We start from the raw sequence: 18,215 nt of genomic DNA, 5'->3' as shown, positions 1-18,215 counted from the left end.
TCTGTTGTGTCCACAGTCCCCACAGGTACTCTCGCCAACGCCGACAGAGGTAACCGCCTGCTCCCCGGCCTGCCACCCTCCCACCCCGTTTGCTCATGGTGCTTCCCCCCCACCCCGTCCCCGGGTTATAAAGATAACCACCACGGCACCCCCGGCAGGGCCTCTGTGGCTCCTGACCGTGGGGTCTGGGGCCCCGGTCCTTGGTGGCCGGAAATGCCGTCTTCGGCGTTGGTTATTTTTATAATCACGTCTCATCACGTCTTATCTGCATGCCCCCTGTGCACCTGTCGGCCCTGCAGTCACAGACACATGGGACGTGGCTCTCTCGAGGCCTGGGTCATGGCTTTCTTTTAAATTTTTTTTAATGTTTGTTTATCTTAGAGAGAGAGAGAGAGACAGAGCATGAGCAGGGGTGGGGGAGAGAGAGGGGAGACACAGAATCCAAAGCAGCTCCAGGCTCCGAGCCATCAGCACAGAGCCCGACGCGGGGCTCGAACCCACGAACCGTGAGATCCTGACCCGAGCCGAAGTCAGATGCTCAGCCGCCTGAGCCACCCAGGCGCCCCATGGCTTTCTTTGGAGAAAAACCCCGGGAGCCTGGGTTAGCCCAGGGCCCATGTCACTCCTCTGCGTGGGACGAGGAGGCAGCCAGACCCTCGCAGATGAATATTCCAAAAGCGTTCCTCTGTTAGATTTATAGTGAGCGGCTCTGGGTCCCTGTTTCCCAGCCTTAGCCAGTGACGTGGACAGCTGTCAGTCAGACTTCCATCTGCACTGGCGTCGGACCCTCGGGTCCAGGAACGCGGCGACACGGGGACGGTGGTTAGCTCGTGTGGAGCTTCTACAACCACACGTGGCCGGCGAGCCCCACGGACAGGCTAGGCGAGGAGACAGGGCGCCCGTGGGTTGGAAGCCAGCCCGAGGGGCTGAGCAGAGGACGGCCAGAGACGCCACCACCCCTGGGGCGAGGGGGCCCCTCACCGTGGGTGGGGACGGGCCACACGGGCTCAGGGCCCGGCCGGCAGGTGCGGTCGCAGCACGAGGGCCAGCCTGAGCAGAGCCTGGAGGCGGGTGTGCAGGCGGGCTTCGGGGACGGCGGCTCAGTGGGTTCGGTCGGAGGGCAAGCCTCAGGAGGCAGAAGGTAAAGCCCAGAAAGGGCGAGAGCCGGGAGCGCCAGACCCACACTCTCGTCGCCCGTGCTCGTCCCCGTGGCAGCCTTCAGGGCCCAGCCAGCAGCGTCGGCACCACGGCATCCTGGGCCGTCTCACGACTGCGGCCTTCGTGCCCTGCAGCCTGGCCGTCCCCCGTCCCTGCTGCCGGGTCATCTCACGCCGCCTGCCGCCCGCTCCAAACGGTTGCCCATCCTGCTTGAATGGAGTCTTGTGGGCCAGTGTTTGCGGGTCCGATTCAACCGAGCCTTCGGGCCTGGGAAGAGTGCTGTGGTGCCTCCCAGGCCCGGGAGCCCCCGTTGTGGGGCAGGCGGGGGCGGGGGTGGAGAATGCAGAAGCTCAAGGTTCTCAGAGACCTGGTGGTTGTCAGGACCCCGCGTGCCGGGAAGGGGGTGGGGCAGGAGCACAGGTGCAGCCAGGTCCCTCCTCCACCTTTTGGGGAGCCCAGACACAAGGAGGGGCTGATGGGGACCCTGCCCTCTGGGATCCGGGGGCACAGGGACCGGGCTCAGGCCAAGGCGGGGTGGTGTCAGCGCCGGGTCGGGCCCCCACCTGGCCCTCCAGATGTGCCCTGGCAGGTGCAGAGGCTTTCACCCTGGGGCCACGTTGGGTCAGCCCTGAGGGTCTGGGGGGTGAATGCCAGGAGGAGGGTGGGCGGCGGGCGGGGCGGGCAGCTCCTGCGTTCACCAGGCCGCCTTCCCTCCCAGGGGGATCAGGACGACCGTTCGTACAAGCAGTGCCGGACCTCCAGCCCCAGCTCCACCGGCTCCGTCAGCCTCGGGCGCTACACCCCGACCTCGCGGTCGCCCCAGCACTACAGCCGTCCAGGTACTTTGCACCCGCGGCTTCCCTGACCCCGGATGAAGATCTACTTCCTATTGCCCTCCCTCTCTTTCGAATCCGTGCCTTACTTTACACACCTGGGAAAACGACGGGCCGGGCGTGGGGTTCCCGGTGGGTGACGGGAGAAGCTGTCCGTTTAACTTGCCCATGGTGGTGGGCGGGGGGACGGCAGAGGCAGCTGGTGAACCCGTGGGTCAGAGGGGCCGTCCGGGAACATGCAGGCAGCACCGAGCGCTCAGAACCGAGCTGGTGTTTTGGTCATGGGCGGCAAGAAGGTTACGGAGCACGGGTGTTGGAGACCAGAAGCCCGTCAGTCCCGGGCTCACCTGGGGTCTGAGGGGCTTCGAGCCGTGAGGACGGTGTCAGCGGCCAAAAAGAGAGCCAGCTTTCTTCACGCGCAGCTGGGTTGGTGGCCCCAAAGACAGCCCCATGGAAACTGGCGAGAGGCCAGGGGCGGGCCCGCCCCCGCAGGGGGACGCCCGGTGCGGGGTGCCCCCCAACCCCCCGAGCGCACCTCCTTCCCTGCCTGGCGCCCGGCTGCGTGTTGCTGTCCCTTAGCTTTGAAAGCCCGTCGCTGCCCTCGGTGTGTCAAAGCCGCAGGACGCTCCACGCACACTCTGCCTTCGTGAGGGATTTTTGCAAGCCGCTTCCTCCGTGGCGGCTGCTGCATGGCGCCATTTCCACGCCCATGGACTCTGGCTCTTAGTTTCACAGCCTTTGCGGAAAAATCAACTCATTCGTCTGCAGTTCTTTCCATTGACTCCCCGCCATGTTCTTGGAACGTCCCGCTCACTGGGTGTCTGGAAGGTGGATGAGTCAGTGTGTGTGTGTTGGGGGGGGGGTGGATGAGTGTGTGGGTAGATGGATGAGTGGGTATGTAGGTGAGTGTGTGAGTGTGAATGTGTGAATGAGTGTGTGTCTAAGTAAGTGTGTGGGTGAGTGTGGGTGGGTGTGTGTGTCTGGATGAACGTGTAAGTGGGTGAGTGTGGGTGCGTCTAGGTAAATGTGTGAGTGTGTGTGTGTCAATGAGTGTGTGTGTCTAGGTGTGTGGGGGAGTGTGTCTGGATGAGCGTGTGAGTGGGTGAATGTGAACGTGTGTGAATGAGTGTGTGTCTAGGTGGGGGGAGTGGGGGGGAATGTGTGTGTCTGGATGAGCGTGTGAGCAAGTGGGTGAGTGTGGGTGTGTGTGTGTGTCTAGGTAAATGTGTGAGTGAATGAGTGTGTGGGGTGTGTCTGGATGAGTGTGTGGGTGAGTGTGAACGTGTGTGAATGAGTGTGTGTCTAGGTAAGTGTGTGGGGGAGTGTGTCTGGATGAGCGTGTGAGTGAGCTGGTGAGTGTGGGTGCGTCTAGGTAAATGTGTGTGTGGGGTGAGTGTGAATGTGTGTCAATGGGTGTGTGTCTAGGTAAGTGTGTGGGTGAGTGAGTGGGTAAGTGTGGGTATGTGGGTGTGTCCAGGTAAATGTGTGAGTGTGGGGGTGTGTGTCTGGATGAGTGGGTATGTGGGTATGTGAGTGAGTGGGTGAGTGTGAACGTGTGTGAATGAGTGTGTGTCTGTGTAAGTGTGGGGGGGAGCGTGGGGGAGTGTGTCTGGATGAGCGTGTGAGTGGGTGAGTGTGGGTGCATCTAGGTAAATGTGTGAGTGGGTGTGTGTGTGTGGGTGAGTGTGCATGTGTGTGAATAAGTGTGTGTCTAGGTGTGGGTGTGGGTGGGTGTGTCTGGATGAACATGTAAGTGGGTGAGTGTGGGTGCGTCTAGGTAAATGTGAGTGTGTGGGGGTGTGTGTGGGTGAGTGTGAATATGTGTCAATGGGTGTGTGTGTCTAGGTAAGTGTGTGGGTGAGTGGGTAAGTGTGGGTGTGTAGGTGTGTCCAGGTAAATGTGTGAGTGTGTGTGGGGGGTGTCTGGATGAGTGGGTATGTGGGTATGTCAGTGAGTGGGTGAGTGTGAACATGTGTGAATGTGTGTCTAGCTAAGTGTGTGGGTGAGTGTGTGTGTCTGGATGAACATGTAAGTGGGTGAGTGTGGGTGCATCTAGGTAAATGTGTGAGTGTGTGGGTGTGTGAGTGTGAACATGTGTGAATGAGTGTGTGTCTAGGTAAGTGTGGGGGAGTGTGTGTGGATGAGCGTGTGAGCAAGTGGGTGAGTGGGTGTGTGTGTGTCTAGGTAAATGTGTGAGTGAATGAGTGTGTGGGGTGTGTCTGGATGAGTGTGTGAGTGTGTGAGTGAGTGTGAGTGAATGAGTGTGTGTCTAGGTAAGTGTGTGGGGGAGTGTGTCTGGATGAGCGTGTGAGTGAGTGGGTGTGGGTGCGTCTAGGTAAATGTGTGGGGGGGGTGTGTCTGGATGAGTGGGTATGTGGGTATGTCAGTGAGTGGGTGAGTGTGAACGTGTGTGAATGAGTGTGTGTCTAAGTAAGTGTGTGGGTGAGTATGGGTGGGTGTGTGTGTCTGGATGAACATGTAAGTGGGTGAGTGTGGGTGTGTCTAGGTAAACGTGTGAGTGAGTGAGTGTGTGGGTGAGTGTGTGGGTGGGTGAGTGAGTGAGTGTGTGGGTGAGCGGGTGAGCAGGCGGGTGCGGGGTGAAGGGCAGTCAGCGTCCTCACGCGCCCTCTCCGAGGGCCCCTCTCCTGACCCCCGACCACCGTCCTTTGGGTCACCTGGGCGTGTGGCCGTGCCTGGCCGGGTGGCCACCTCCAAGAGCTGAGACGTGCGCCTCAGTGGGGCGAGGCCGGGCGACCGTCCCGTGCGCGCTCGCCCCGGCCTAGCCAGCCGCTCTCCACCTGTCCTTGATCCCACGGAGGCCCCCCCCCCCCCCGCCCGGGGTGGAGTGACAGGCAGGCCTCCGGGGGCCGGTGGCGGCCGTCCGGCCACGGCGGGAGCTGCCGCCCTGTCCCCTAGAGAGCGGGCCCCCACCCCCCGGCGGGACCCGGAGCCGACCGAGCTAAAGCGTCCTCGGCGACTCCCCCTCAGGTGCCTCAAAATGGTGCGCTTTCTTCGGGAGAGGAAGCAAAATGTTCCTAGCAGAGCGGGGCCTAGGAATATTTTGTGGCTTTGCGGCCGGCGAGCACGGGGTGGACTCTGACTTGCTCTCTGTTGCCCGCAGCTGGTACTGTGAGTGTTGGTACCAGTAGCTGCCTGTCCCTGTCCCAACACCCAAGCCCTACATCCGTGTTCAGACATCATTACATCCCCTACTTCCGAGGTAAGGTGCGCAGTGCCGCGGGCTGTGGGCGCTCGCAGGGCATCCCGCCACGCGTCTGTGTCTCGCTGTCCCGTGTCCGCCGCATGGCTTCCCCGAGCCCTGTGTGTCCGCCCGTGCCCCTTGCTGTGTGTCTCGTGAGTCCAGCTCCGTCTCTGTCGGTGTGTAAATGTTCCTGGGAGGAGGACGTGGGCAGCTCGTGGCGAGAGGAGTGAGCGGTGAGGGCGGAGCTCGAGCCGAAGGGACAGGAGGTGAGGCCGTCCCCCGGCGCCCGGCCCCGGGGCCCATTGTGAGAGCCCTCGCCCGTTGCCCGTGTTCCTTCCCACGTCAGCTGCGAGGGGCAGAGGGACCGCTCCCAGCTATTACCTAGAGCAAAGCACAGGAGGCCGTGACGCGTCCGTGGCCTCGGGCTCAGGGTGGCGGGGGCAGGATGCGCCCGGACAGGCTCCGAAGTCCCGCCTCCTCCCAGGGTGCAGACGGCCCGCCGTTCGCATCCCTGCAGGGGCATTGTCGGACGCAAATCACACCAGGGAGATGGCCAAGCTCTTCTCCTGCACGTTGGGAACTGAATTGCGTCCGACTCGTGTGTTAGAGCCCCACCTAGCAGCGTGACCGCCTCTGGAGATGGGTCCTCGGGAGGCCGTCAGGGTTACCCCAAGTCACTAAGGCGAGGCCCTGATCGGTGGCCTTACGAGAAGCGGAAGAGGCACCAGGACGTCTCTCTCGCTCTCACTGCACGTGCTCGGAGGAAAGACCGTGAGGCCACGTGAGGCCAGAGTGGCCGCCTGCGAGCGGGGAGGTGGGCCCTCGCCGCACACCAGACCCCGCCACAATTTGGCGTGGGACTTGCAGCCTCCAGAACCGCGAGAAACACGTGTCTGTTGCTGAAGCCGCCCGGTGCGGCACTTTGTCGAGAGGCCCTAGTGGCCGGAGACACCCTAGGAAGACCCTCGAGGCGTTAGAGGAAACAGGTAGGATGTTCTTGCTGACGCCCCCGAGATGCATGAAGTCCCCAGCCCGTACCGCGCTGGGTGGAAGACGTCCGACCCGAAGGGACCGGGAGGCGAGCCAAGCTCGGCTGGATCGTTCCACCGTGCGTCGGTCTCAGATGGGGCTCGTCGGAACTTGTGCGTCCCCCGCGTACGTCACCGGTCGTGTCGGTGCGAGCCCTGTCAGTCGGCTGGGAGGAGAGCCCCTGACCACCGCCACGGGTCCTTACGGCGCCTGTGCCGGCTCCGCTGGTCGTGCTGACTCTCTCGAAAAGCAGCAGAGCCGGAAATGGCGCGCCCCGCCCCCGTGCGTGGGAAAGCCGGAAATGGTGCACCCCGGGCGTGGGAAAGTAGCCAGCGCGGTGTGTCGAATGACCAAGAGGCACACGGAACACTCACTGCAAAGCAGAGTGAATTTGACTGTTAGGTCACCAGGGAGACGTGTCTGCTCCCTTTGCTCACACGTCCAAAGACCCTGGGCACACGGCTCCCCCCCCCCCCCCCAACCACAGCCACCTGCCGTGGCCCCGTTTTGGGTGGGGCTGTTCCCCCGGGGGGCTCTGGTCGAGGCGTGGCCCGCAGACCACAGGCTGGGAGCAGATCCTATGAGCCTCCTCTGCTCCTTTCTGACCCCCCACCCTCGAGTTCTTTCCGTGCCAGGGTGAGGAGAGCCACGTGGACCCTCGGCCAAGGGCAGACACCCCGGGGGGTGCCGCGTGCTCCGGGCGGGTCGGGGGGAGCAGCACCCCGTCCTCAGCCCCGTTGAGAGGGGGCCGGGGAGAGGCAGCCCCATTGTCCTCGGACAAGAGCAGCGAGGCCCTTCCCTCCATCCCGTGTGGGAGAAGACTGTGCAGACAGACCCCGCCCCCCACCCCCCAAAATATGGTCCAGAAACTATTTCCTGGCTGGGCCAAGGGCATCCCCCACGGGCAGGGGCTCAGTCCCCGTGCGGTGCGGTGGCCGGGTGGGTGGACACAGGCACCCGCCCAGTGTGGGGCCTTTGAGGCCCGTGTCTGCCCTGGCTCCCTCCTGGCTGCGTTGGCCACCAATTCCCTTTGTCAGAGGTCAGACACAGCCTCCCCACCCTCCTCTCGGGGTCAGATGTGGGGGAGCCCTGACCCCACGGCTCTGCCCCACGCCCGACATCCAGGGCCATGTGTGACCTGGGGTTTGCCCAGCCTCTTTCCAGGACTCACCCCAGAGGAGACCGAGGCTCAGAGAGACCCGGGCCCTAAAATCCCAAAGCTCCTTGGGACAGACCCGAGTCAGGCTCCCGTTCACAAGCCGTGTCCACCACAGGTCCCGGGTCCAACTCAGAGGCCACACCGAGGGAGCCTGTGCCCTTCTCCTTGATGCTCGTTCAGCCCCGCGCTCTAGTGCATCCCAGCCTATGGGCGTTCCAGTGGCCAGCTGTGCCCACGGCCTGCCCTCCTCCAGCTGGTCACGGCCCTGGGTCTACCCACGGTCCCCGGAAAAGCTGTTCCTGGCCTCTCCTCATCCCTCCTTAGCATCCCTGACTCCACTAGGTGGAAATTTCCCTAAGAATGCTGCTGTGGCCAGAGGGCTCCCCGAGGGGAGGCATGCCCTCCCCACGGCCAGCACCTGCCCTGACCCGCCAGATGCTTCCCTCCTCTTTCCCTGCTGGACGCCCCTCCCAGTCACACCTACCCACCCCTGTCTCTGTGCCTAGGGCTGCCCCTCCACCAAGACCTTGCGCACAGCAGCAGTGCTGATGGTAGTCAGGTACGCTTTAGTATGAATTCCGGGCGGTGTGAGGCTTAAGGCTGACCTCTCACCTGTTAAGGAGCGGGCAGGTGTGGGAGGTGGTTGCTGCTGGAGTCTCTTCACTGGGCAGCTGCCACTTACCGCCCAGCGAGCCTCCTCCCCACGAGGCATGGGAGGGAGAGGAGGGAAGGGGCTTATGGTGCAGAGCCTCAGGTCAGGGTCCTCTTCCCACCGCTCGCTGCGCCCCAGAGGTACCTCTCCATCTGGCCCCAATCCCTGGGCCATGCACCTTACCGGGTGGTCGTGGTCGAGGCTCAGGGGGCCTGTGGCGGAGCATTGCACACGCGAGGACCCGCCCACGTCTCGGCGTTCGTCCTTAACGCTCCCCTGCGCACGGATGGGGGCTGGCCTTGCTTCTGGCCGCCTCGAGAGGAGCCAACTGGGGGCAAAGATGGGACAACTGAAGAGTGGACTGAATGAAGAGTATTGACTGTAACCCAAGGTGTGAGATGAGGGTCCGTGAGTCCACGCTGACACGAATACATAAAGGCGGGAGAAGGGACAGATCTCTCCCCTGCAGATGAACCTCCAGTGATCTACGTGGAGACACCACCCCCGAGGAGGGAGGCCCCCTCCCTAGTCCTCAGGTGGGCGCCGAGCGTCGTGACCTCCCGCTAAGAGCGCAGCGCGGGACGGCGGGGAGGGGGCCGTGCGGTGGGGAAGCCCGGCAAACCCGGCCGCGGCCGGGGGGTCAAGGTCAGCATCTCGGTGACGGCGGGTGCCCTTGACGGGACGCGAGGAGAGGGCACTCCACCACCCCGGTCTTCCTCCCGGGGACCCGCGATCCCCGTGTAAGCACGGGAGACGATCGGACGAGTCCCGGCCGAGGGACCTCGCACACAACCCCTGGCCGGGACTCCTCGCAGAAATGTCACAACATGGCAAGTCTGAGGAACCGTCCCAGCCCCGAGGAGCCGGGAGACGGGCGGACAAAGCGTCACGTGATGTCCTGGGTGGGCTCCTGGGCAGGGAGGGGACATTAGGGGAAGTAAGGAAATCCGAACAAAGTGTGGCGTTCAGAGAGTACCAAAGTGGCAATGCACGGCTGTGACGTGGGCCCTGAACCGGCGGGGACTGGCCAACAGCACACAGGAGCCTCTGCACAGCCTGAAACGGCTCCAAAATAAATCACTTACTTAACTTTTAAAAGGAAGAAGCACCCTCCCCCCCCCCCCAGTAGAGCTCAGGTTCTGCCCTCCTTCCTGAACTGCCTCCAGAAGCCACGAGCCTCCTCAGAAGGGGCTTCTGTGCCTTTTCAAAGTCACCGCACAGCCAGGCTCTCCTCTGGGTTTCCCACATCCGTGGTGACATCAGTGGTTTGGGGTTTTTATCCTGAAGGCCCACGGGGGAAGCTGGCCCCTGGGGCATGACGGGAGCCTCTAGAGGGACTCGGCGAGCGGGCCGGAGCTGGGTCTCACCGGGGCCCTGGCACCTGTCACCCAGACCCTCCCAGCCCCGCCCTCCTGCAGATGGGAGCTGAGGTGGTGGGAGCCCTGCAGGGCCGACGCGGGCCGAGCACCGCAATGGGCCCTGGAGGTTGACGTTGGTGGTGTGCGATCATGAAGTGACGAAGCGAGTCCAGAGAAGGGAGTGGTCAGCAGTGGCCTGTGTCTTCCGGGGAAGCTGGGTACTGGAGCCTTGACCCAGGAAGGGTCTTGACTAGCAGGGAAGATCACAAAGGGGGTTCTGGCTGGGGCGAGGAGGGGAAGGAGGGCTGGGAGATGTGGGACAAGGTGGCAGAGTTTGGTGACCAGTGCGTCCCTGGATGGCAGGTGCGGGCAGGCATGACGGGCCACTGTTTCTGTGTCCCCACCTGCCTCTGGGTCTTGTGCCCTGTGAGTACCCGAGGGACGCTGCGGGCACTCCCCAGACAGATCGGCACATGTACACGGGGGCTTGCGTGTGATGTAAGAGGGCACCGCACTGTAGGCTTGGGGACTGGGGGGACAGGAGCCCTCAGGAGCCTATGTTTGATGGCCTGGGGCCGCCTGGGCAAGAGCTGGATGGACCAGGGCCAGTGAATTCCGGACAGAAGGAAACGAGCTGTTCGAAGACCCCCGGATTCTACATGCCAGGCTGGAGCACGCCCAGCTTAGCCATGACACCCCAAATGCGCCGTCCTCCGCTGCTCTGGAGCTCATGCAAGTGGAATTTTTCAAGCCTGTGCTTCTGCCACGTTTCTCTGCCCTTGGGGATGGATCCAGTCGCAGCCACAGTTGGTAGAACCAACCCGCGGTTTCCTTTGTGTGCGTGGGGCGTGGCTTCCCCCGGGAGCTGAGAAATGGCCCGGATTGGCGGAGAGCTCTGGAAGGCTCCGTGCCGCACACTAGAGGGGCGTGGCTCAGGAGAAGGCGGGGTTCACGCTGCGACAGGGGGCAGTCACCTGCCTGAAACGCGATCGGCGCCGCCGACGGGTGAAATTGGAGCCCAGGCGTGGGAAGATGCTCGAAGCTGCGGTCAGCAGCCCGTTTTGTGGTCTCAGCCCACACAGGCGTGCCCGCACGCCCTCCCCGGTTCCCAGTGCACCTGCCCCGGGCCACAGCTCGCTCTGAGCCCACGCCCGCCGCGCCCTCCTTGTCAGCCACCGTGCGGCCCCCTGCCAGTCCACTCCCAGCCCCGCGGAAGGGCTGCTTCACTTCCCCGTCACCTTGGGGTCCCGATGCTACAACGCCCAGAGCTCCTTCCAAGGCAGGAGAGCCCCTTGTGTTCGCCAGGCCGCGATCTGAGGCAGCACAGGGTTCCTGAGGCTAACGGGAAAGGAAACGAGGTGTGCCTTATGCGTGTCTTGGTAAAACGAGCCGTAAACCTCATCATCCAAAGTGTTCAGTGCCCATCACATTCTGTCTATCATGCCATTCCTCAAATAGGTACCTGTAGGGCGGGGAGGTTCCCCGGGGGCAGGGGGGCAGGGGGACTGTGGCTGCCTAAACTTGTGACTTGATAATCCAACCTTGTTCAAAACTCAGAAATTACAAATCCACAGGGATAAGGAATCGGAGCCAGAATTGGAGAATTTTCATTTGATTTGCCAAAAATAGCTTTATCCGGGAGCATGGCAGCTGACACCAACTTTCTCTTATTCTCCCGCGGCTCGTAAAAGTTTACTCCGTGGCTTTGAGGGACAGATTCTGTGATCTTGCGCTGGATGATTAATCCGCGGGTTTTCCAAGCAAGGGGCATCTTCTTACACAAGGATACTCAGAAAGGGAGGCTTTGGTTTTGGTGGCTTTGCAGTTTGCTGGATGCAGGCATCAGCCGTGGCTGAGCAGCGGGCCAGCTGTGCACCCCAAGGAGAGTGGGGGGCCAGCCCAGAGCCAGGCCAGCCTCCCCATGAACTAGCAACCAGCAAACCCTTTGCCCTCGAGGCCACTATTCCTTCGCCACGGGGCCGTTGGACGGGGTCCACCCAGGTTGGATTAACAAGCCATGGGGCCCGGTCTGGAAATGTCAGTGGGGGCCACCCTCCCTTCCCTGTGCAGAGGGGTGGGGGTGGGGGGCCCCACCAGGCAGGGGAGAGGGCTCACTGGGAACAAGTGTTCCTATTTGACGTACTCTCCTTTCCCTTCCCCTTCCTCCCTTCTGCCCGTCTTTGCTCTTCCGTCTGGAGGCAGTGAAAGTGGCCGGAGCACCCCCAGCCTCTCGGTGCTCTCAGACAGCAAGCCTCCCCCCTGCACCTACCAGCAGGCGCCTCGCCACTTCCACGTCCCAGGTAGGCACCCAGGACGCGTGGTCGGGCTCGCCATGCAGAGCGTCTGTTTGCACGGAAGGGCCGTGGTTCCCAAGCCTCTCCGCCCCCCGCCCCCAATTCTGCGGGTTTGCACACCCCGTAGCTGGCCTGTGTTTGAGCTTCTCCCAAAGCCATACAAGCACCAGGGAGACGTTTTTGCCCTCCTGGAAATGTGCTGGAGGGAAGGCGCTGTCCGGCCGGCTGTGCACCTTAGCCGCCTCCCTCCCTCTGCCCCTTGAACTAGGTTCTGGCATCGGGCTGGGCGACGCTTAGCTTGCGGTGTGGGTCCCGGGCATCAGTCACCTGTGGGGCGCGAGATCCTTTCTGGCCACTTAGGATCTGGTGCCTGAGGGCTGACGTGGGATGGAAACCTCCAGTCTGCTGGCTCACCCTGCTCTTCTCTTCTCTCTCTTCTTTCCCAGACACTGGCGTAAAAGATAACATCTATAGGAAACCCCCCATCTACAAACAGCATGGTACAGTCAGCTGTCCTCTGTCACTGGCTCCCTGCATGCCTGTCGCACCCTCCTGCTGTGACCCGATGGGCGATGGGGAAGGCACCGCGGGCAGCCTTGAATGTTACATGTGTTCGCTAGCAGGCTCCCGGGGGCCTCTTCTCAAATCGCGACAGAGGGTGCCCCTGAGTAAGGGCGCCTCTGTGTGTCGTAAGGCCGAGGCTGACACGCGTCGCTGGGCTCGGGGTGGGTGTTCACAACCGAGAGCGGGTTTCCATGAAAACTGCTTCGCTTTTTTAAAAATTTACTTAATGTTTATTTATTTCGGGAGGGAGACGGAGCATAAGCAGGGGAGGGGCACAGAGAGAGAGGGAGACACAGAATCCGAAGCAGGCTCCAGGCTCCGAGCTGTCAGCACAGGGCCCGACGCGGGGCTCGAACTCACAGACCACAAGATCACGACCTGAGCCGAACTCGGACGCCCAACCGACTGAGCCCCCCAGGCGCCCCAACACTGTTTCACTCTGAGTGAAGCAGCCAGATTGGCTTTAACCAAGGTGGTGGGGGACAAAGGCTTCTTGGACCACAGCCCAACCCAGCCTGATTTTTGGAAAACATAACAAACCAGATTTAGTCATTTATTCTTGCGTGTTAGGAATTTCTGACGATAGCTAGTTTTCAGGTAAAGAGATTGTTGCCTCAACAGATAGGGGCTGGGGACGTCTAGCAGCGAGGGGGTCCCCTCAGCCCCCAGTTTCCCTATCTAAGTGAGGGGACTGCCCGCCTCCGCTCCACCGGAGTCTGCCCGCCTGGAACAGGTGCACAGGCAGCATGTGGCTAGAGCCACGGAGCAGGAAGCAGAAGGCTCAAGGTCTCCCCTCTGTTTCTTGATGGAATTTCTGGGTGATTTGGGCATGTTACTTCACCATCCTGAGCCTCTGTTTCCTCATCTGCAAAATGGGACCGAGCCCTCCACCCCGCCCTTTCCACAGGCCGGTTCTGAGACCAGATGGAATAATGAATGTGGAAATGCATTATAAACTGTGACGTGCTGTGCACGTGACGGGGAGATGGGAAGAGGAATTCTCACATTTACGGTTCTTGTCCAGATGCACCCAGAGAAAACAGCCACGTCCCATGTTGACCACTGCATCACTCACTGTGAGACGGAATCCTATAAGAGTGTGCTTTCTGTGACTTACTGGTAAATCAGTGCTCTGACCGTACAGACAACAAGGTTCTTACTTTTTCCTTGATTGCAGTAGGCCCTGTGCTTTGCACATGCACTTGTCTCGTCTTCCCAAGACGGAAGAAAATGGATTCCACTCTCAGGTGCCGAGAGGGCGGTGACTTTCATACCGTGGCCTCTCAGCCGGGGAAGCTTGGAGCACAGATCTCCCAGAGGGATCAGAGAGGGGTGGGCTAGTTAGACGCCAGGGCTCTTAGAGATTGTCCAGACCAGTCCCCTCTTGTTACCGGTGGGGAGCCCGAGGCCCAGCTGAAGGAAGGAGCCGTCGTGTTAAGTGCCGTCTTCACATCACGGCACCCGTGTTCGAGCCTGCGTGGAAAGCGGCGTGTTCTGTTCTTGGCCCACAAGTGGGATTCACAGCCTTGGCCTTTTATTAACCTCAAACATGTAATTAACGCACGTGGTAGAGGAGGGACCGGCTCCTTAGAAAGTGGAAGAGGCCATAAATCAGATAATGAACCAGCTCAACGACATCTGAAAGCCAGTTCGGAGCCAGAGGACTTCCGACATTAAGTCCTTTGATTAGATCGCCCAAGGGAGACATTTGATTTTTACCGTTACCAGCGATAATCCTGGTGCTGTTGTTTTTAAACTAGAATCGAAGGCCCCTCCTACCCAAAAGCGAGTGAATTCCAATATAACGGAGCCCCGAGCCATGACTGAAGCCCATTGATTTCGGGCATCTGGCATGTCGAGTCTTTTACCAAGGAAGCTCTGTGGACTACCTGCTGTCCACTGGGCATTGGCCACATTCCAGGGATAAACACGAATGAAGTCTCTCCCTTTGTGCATGTACATGGGCTGTGAATGGAGGGGTCAGCATGGGCGTGCACTGTCCTTGACCAGGCTTCCTTCCGTAGCGCTTGGAAAATGATGGTTGTGTTAGGATGCATTTGGTTTTGAACATATTTGAGATGTTTGGATTACAAGATTTCCCCCATCCAAGTGAGCACATCCTGTCGGAAGTATGTGTGTGTGAGCGCGTGCGTATGTTGTGAGTGTGTGTGAGTGCGTGTGTGCACCCCCCCCCCCACTATGTTGAGCAAAGTGACCACCCATCATCTCGCAGGAGAGAGGAGTGTAGTTCAGGTTTAAGAAGCCAGTCTTTGACTCTCCACCTGTCTTGGGACCCTCTGGGTGATGATGTTAAGTCACTGGACCATTTAACTACTTTAAGATAACATATGCATTTAACTACTTTAAGATGATACATTCAACCAGTTTAAAAATCATAGTATTTTTAAATTTTTTGTTTGAGTTTATTTATTTTGAGAGAGAGAGACAGCGTGAGTGGGGGAGGGGCAGGGAGAGAGGGAGAGAGAGAGGATCCCAAGCAGGCTCCGCACCGCCAGCACAGAACCCGATGCGGGGCTTGAACTCACGAAACCGCGACATCATGACCTGAGCTGAAACCAAGAGTCGGACGCTTAACCGACTGAGCCACCCAGGCGCCCCTAAAAATCAGCTTTTAATCAACGCATTTACTTTCCAATTCCCTGTTTCCAACCCATAAAAGGTTTCTGTCGTGGTTGCTTTTAATTAGCATCCCGCTTTTCCGGGGCTCGCGTCCCATTCCTGTTTGGGGGGAAGCGAGCCTGCCGGCTGAGGACGAGGGCGGTTAGCGCCCCATCGGCCGCCGTGAATGTATCCCTGCTCTGCACAGACACTCCATGGTGTCAGCGCTTCTGTTGGCCACTCTGAGGGGGGCACTGAGCCTGGGGACGAGAAGTGGCCACTCTGTGGCCCAGCTGGGGCTCACCCCCAGGTCTGCCTGACCCCCGACCTCCAGCCCCCGACCTTTCTGCTCTCGTACAGCATTTAGGGCCCGACGGTATATTCTTGTACTGTATCCGTTCCAGCTCTGCTTGGTTGTGATTTAACGGCTTTAAAAAAAAAAATAGTAAGACAGAACAAAGGAAGCAAAAGGGAGTGAATGGAAAATAGGAAACAGTGGGGGGACAGGCCAGGCCAGGACGAGAAAAGCCCTTTCCTGCACAGCCAGGGACAGACGCGGAGCAGGGCCAGCCGTGGGACGCTGAGTGCAGGCAGGACCAGGGCGCTGTGGTGGGGAGCCCGGTGACCTTGGTGAGGCAGGCACGGCTCCGGCCTCGGCCGCTCCCCGTCCCCGCCTGAGAGTGGGCTCCAGGCTGCTCTGCCATCGAGCTTTGACGCGAGGCGCAGAGCGGAGCTTTCCGGCGGTGGATGCCCCGGATGGGGCAAAGCTGTGCTAGGTTTCAGACTGCTCCAAATGAATTCCAGAGGAAAACAGAACACGTTCCCCGCACCCCCCCCCACCCCAGGAAGCCGAGTGTCCAGACGCAGGCATAGGACTTGCATTTCCCCAAACGCTGTCTCATTTGTAAGCCAACAGAGCTCTCGGCCGGCGGCCGTGGGAGTCGAAGTCCCTGCCCAGGAGCCCTGCACCTGCAGCCGCCCCTCTGGCGAAGGAAGGGTGCTCGCTCCATCCTCCCGCCCGGGCCAGACAGCAGACGTGGCCCCGTGGGACATGCACGCTGTTCCTCTGGTCCCTGGTCTGAAACGGGAAGCGATCGCTTCTCGTGTGTCTCTGGGATTCCTTTGTGGTGAGGTTGAGTCTCGTCTTGGGGGTTTGGGGAACGTGTCTTGGGATGAGAGGAAAGAGAAGGCAGGTGGGCTGTGGATCCAGAAAGAAACTCGGAAGCCTGCCACCCTCCTGGGGATGCCTCCGACGGAGGGTCCCCGGGGCTGTCCCAGGAGGGCTCCTCACGGCAGACACATCCCAGGCTCAGAGGGAACTGCTTGGTGTCTTAGGACAGACACAACCCGATTTCCTGGCCGTCTTCTGCCCACACCGTGAGACACCCTACTGCCAGTCGGCCTCAAAGCTGTCCTCTTGTTTTCTCCTGCTTTTTCCGGACCTCTCCCAGTGTGTTACCACATCCACATACGTTATCTCACAGATCCTTGCAACTTGAGGGTGGGCGTCACTTGCCCACTTTACAGATCAGGAAACTGAGGCTCGGGGTTGTTAAGGAAGCCGGCCACAAACAATACAAAATTCTGGGTTCCTGTATCTTCCTCCTCCTGCTTCCGCATCTTAGATTCTGTCGTGTGTGTCTCCGGCTGGCACCCTTAGCCTTTGGAAAGCCCCCGGACATGTGTGGCCCACCCTGTCACCCACGGCTGTGTGACCTCCTCAGACCCAAGATGGCCTCTGGTCCCTGTGGCCTGAACTCCAAGGGCTAGGATTTCACGTCCCAAAGAGCCCCTTGGCTTTTTTTTTTTTTACACTTGCAAATTACCCCCACTGTGGGGTAATTTGGGGGCCCCCGAGGGCTCGTGAGGGGTGCGCTCACTGACTCACCCGTGAACCCAGCCCTGGAGGCCTTCTCTGGGCTGGGTGATGGCTGTGCTCCCAGGGCTCCAAGTAGCCACTAGCCTGATTGTCCCCAGGGCTTGCTGGGCCGCTGGCTGCCAGGAGTCTTGGCTGATGTACGGCCAGACCCTCGGGGCTCTGCTACCCAGCGAAGGCCGTTGTCTGGGCAACGAGCGAGCCCTGGCTGGTGGGCATGCGTCCGCCTCGGTTCCCTGCCCCCTGCTCTCTGCCCGTCACGGTGCTTGTCACGCAAGCTGGCTGTAAATTGGCCTCCAGGAGTGGAGAGAGCAGGGTTTTCATTTTCATGCTGGAAAATCACTGTCTCTCCTGGAAGAAGGAGAAACAGGTGGCCGTCAGGAGTAATGAGATGTCAGCGTATCCAGAACGCTCTTCAACTGTGACCTTATCTTGTCAAGGTCCTGTAGCCCAATCCCCAATTTCCAAGCTCTCGGGCCTGATGTCAGTCTTGTCCTTGGTGGTGCACAAGGCAGGGTGCTCCAAAAGGCTAGAAGGTCCAAGCCCTCTGCGGGCTGCAGGTAAGAAGCCCACCCCTGGCATGTCCTTCCCGTGGCCTTGGTCCCCGTGGAGGGTGGGGAAGGACCCTGGGGTTCTCTTTTCATCGTCCGTGCATGGGGGTCCGTGTTCTTGTATGGGAAGTCCCGAGTCAGATCCTGAGAACTGTCGGGATGCCCTTGTACGATTTGCTTGATCAGACGTCCTTGGAGGTGATGTCAGCCCAGCTGGGTGACAACCCCCACCCCCACCGAGAAAAAAAAAAAAAAAGCCCAGTGGAGAATACAGACTCCTTCCTCCTCAGCTCCAAATAGCTCTCTTGGTAGGCACACTACGGCGAAGTGGACTTTCGCTTGCTCGAGTTCGCTGAGGTCGCCTCTGGCTGTATGTCGTACCTCCTTTCCTGCTCTTCGAGGACCTTCTCCAGGGGCAGAACTCACTGACTGTTGTGTGCTCTGCGGGCGGCAGGAAGCGAGGGGGGCAGACAGAGGGAGGACTTTGGAGACAGACCATCTGGGTTCAAATGTCAGCCTCTGCCACCCCCCATCCATGGTCTTGAGCAAGGCCATCATGTCTCTGAGCCTCAGTCTCCCGATCTGTGAAAGGGGTTGCATGGGCATGAGCGGTAGTGCCTTACTGGCTGAGTCGGACACAGTAGGCGCTGGTTGGCCAAAACCTCCTCTTACTTTACGTTAACCTGGGAAAGCAGAGAATGCGTTCTTCCAAAGGCCAAGCGGCTGCATCGGAAAACACGGCTCGATCTCTCTGTTGTGTGTGGAGGGCGGGGGATTGGCTGGAGTTTTAAGAGCTCATCACTGTGCACACCGCTCTTGGTTTTAAGAATCGTCACACGTGAGGGCGCGTGGCCGCTGCCCACGGTGTCCTCGCGGGAGCCTTCTCCAGCGTGTCCTGTCCCCCAGCCCTGAAAAGGCAC

At 60.3% G+C, this 18,215-nt stretch overlaps 1 protein-coding gene across 20 annotated transcripts in view; it reads left to right on the top strand.

The window, feature by feature from the left end:
- The window catches only part of ABLIM2 (actin binding LIM protein family member 2), a 139,519-nt gene that overhangs the window by 88,419 nt on the left and 32,885 nt on the right, over window positions 1-18,215 (top strand). For 6 of the 20 annotated variants that reach the window (XM_053217631.1, XM_053217632.1, XM_053217630.1 and 3 more), the window contains exons 11-16: window positions 17-49; window positions 1,877-1,997; window positions 5,113-5,211; window positions 11,590-11,691; window positions 12,132-12,185; window positions 17,185-17,304. In XM_053217631.1, coding sequence (XP_053073606.1) covers window positions 17-49; window positions 1,877-1,997; window positions 5,113-5,211; window positions 11,590-11,691; window positions 12,132-12,185; window positions 17,185-17,304 — 529 coding nt within the window. The remainder of the gene's footprint in view (window positions 1-16; window positions 50-1,876; window positions 1,998-5,112; window positions 5,212-11,589; window positions 11,692-12,131; window positions 12,186-17,184; window positions 17,305-18,215) is intronic. The other 14 variants (XM_053217647.1, XM_053217646.1, XM_027074222.2 and 11 more) reach the window with 10 other exon arrangements.

Source organism: Acinonyx jubatus, chromosome B1 (genome assembly GCF_027475565.1).
Source record: "Acinonyx jubatus isolate Ajub_Pintada_27869175 chromosome B1, VMU_Ajub_asm_v1.0, whole genome shotgun sequence".
NCBI classification, from domain to species: Eukaryota; Metazoa; Chordata; class Mammalia; order Carnivora; family Felidae; genus Acinonyx; species Acinonyx jubatus.
The sequence above is the reverse complement of the archived record's forward strand: the minus strand, read 5'-3'. Positions and strand labels throughout refer to the sequence as shown.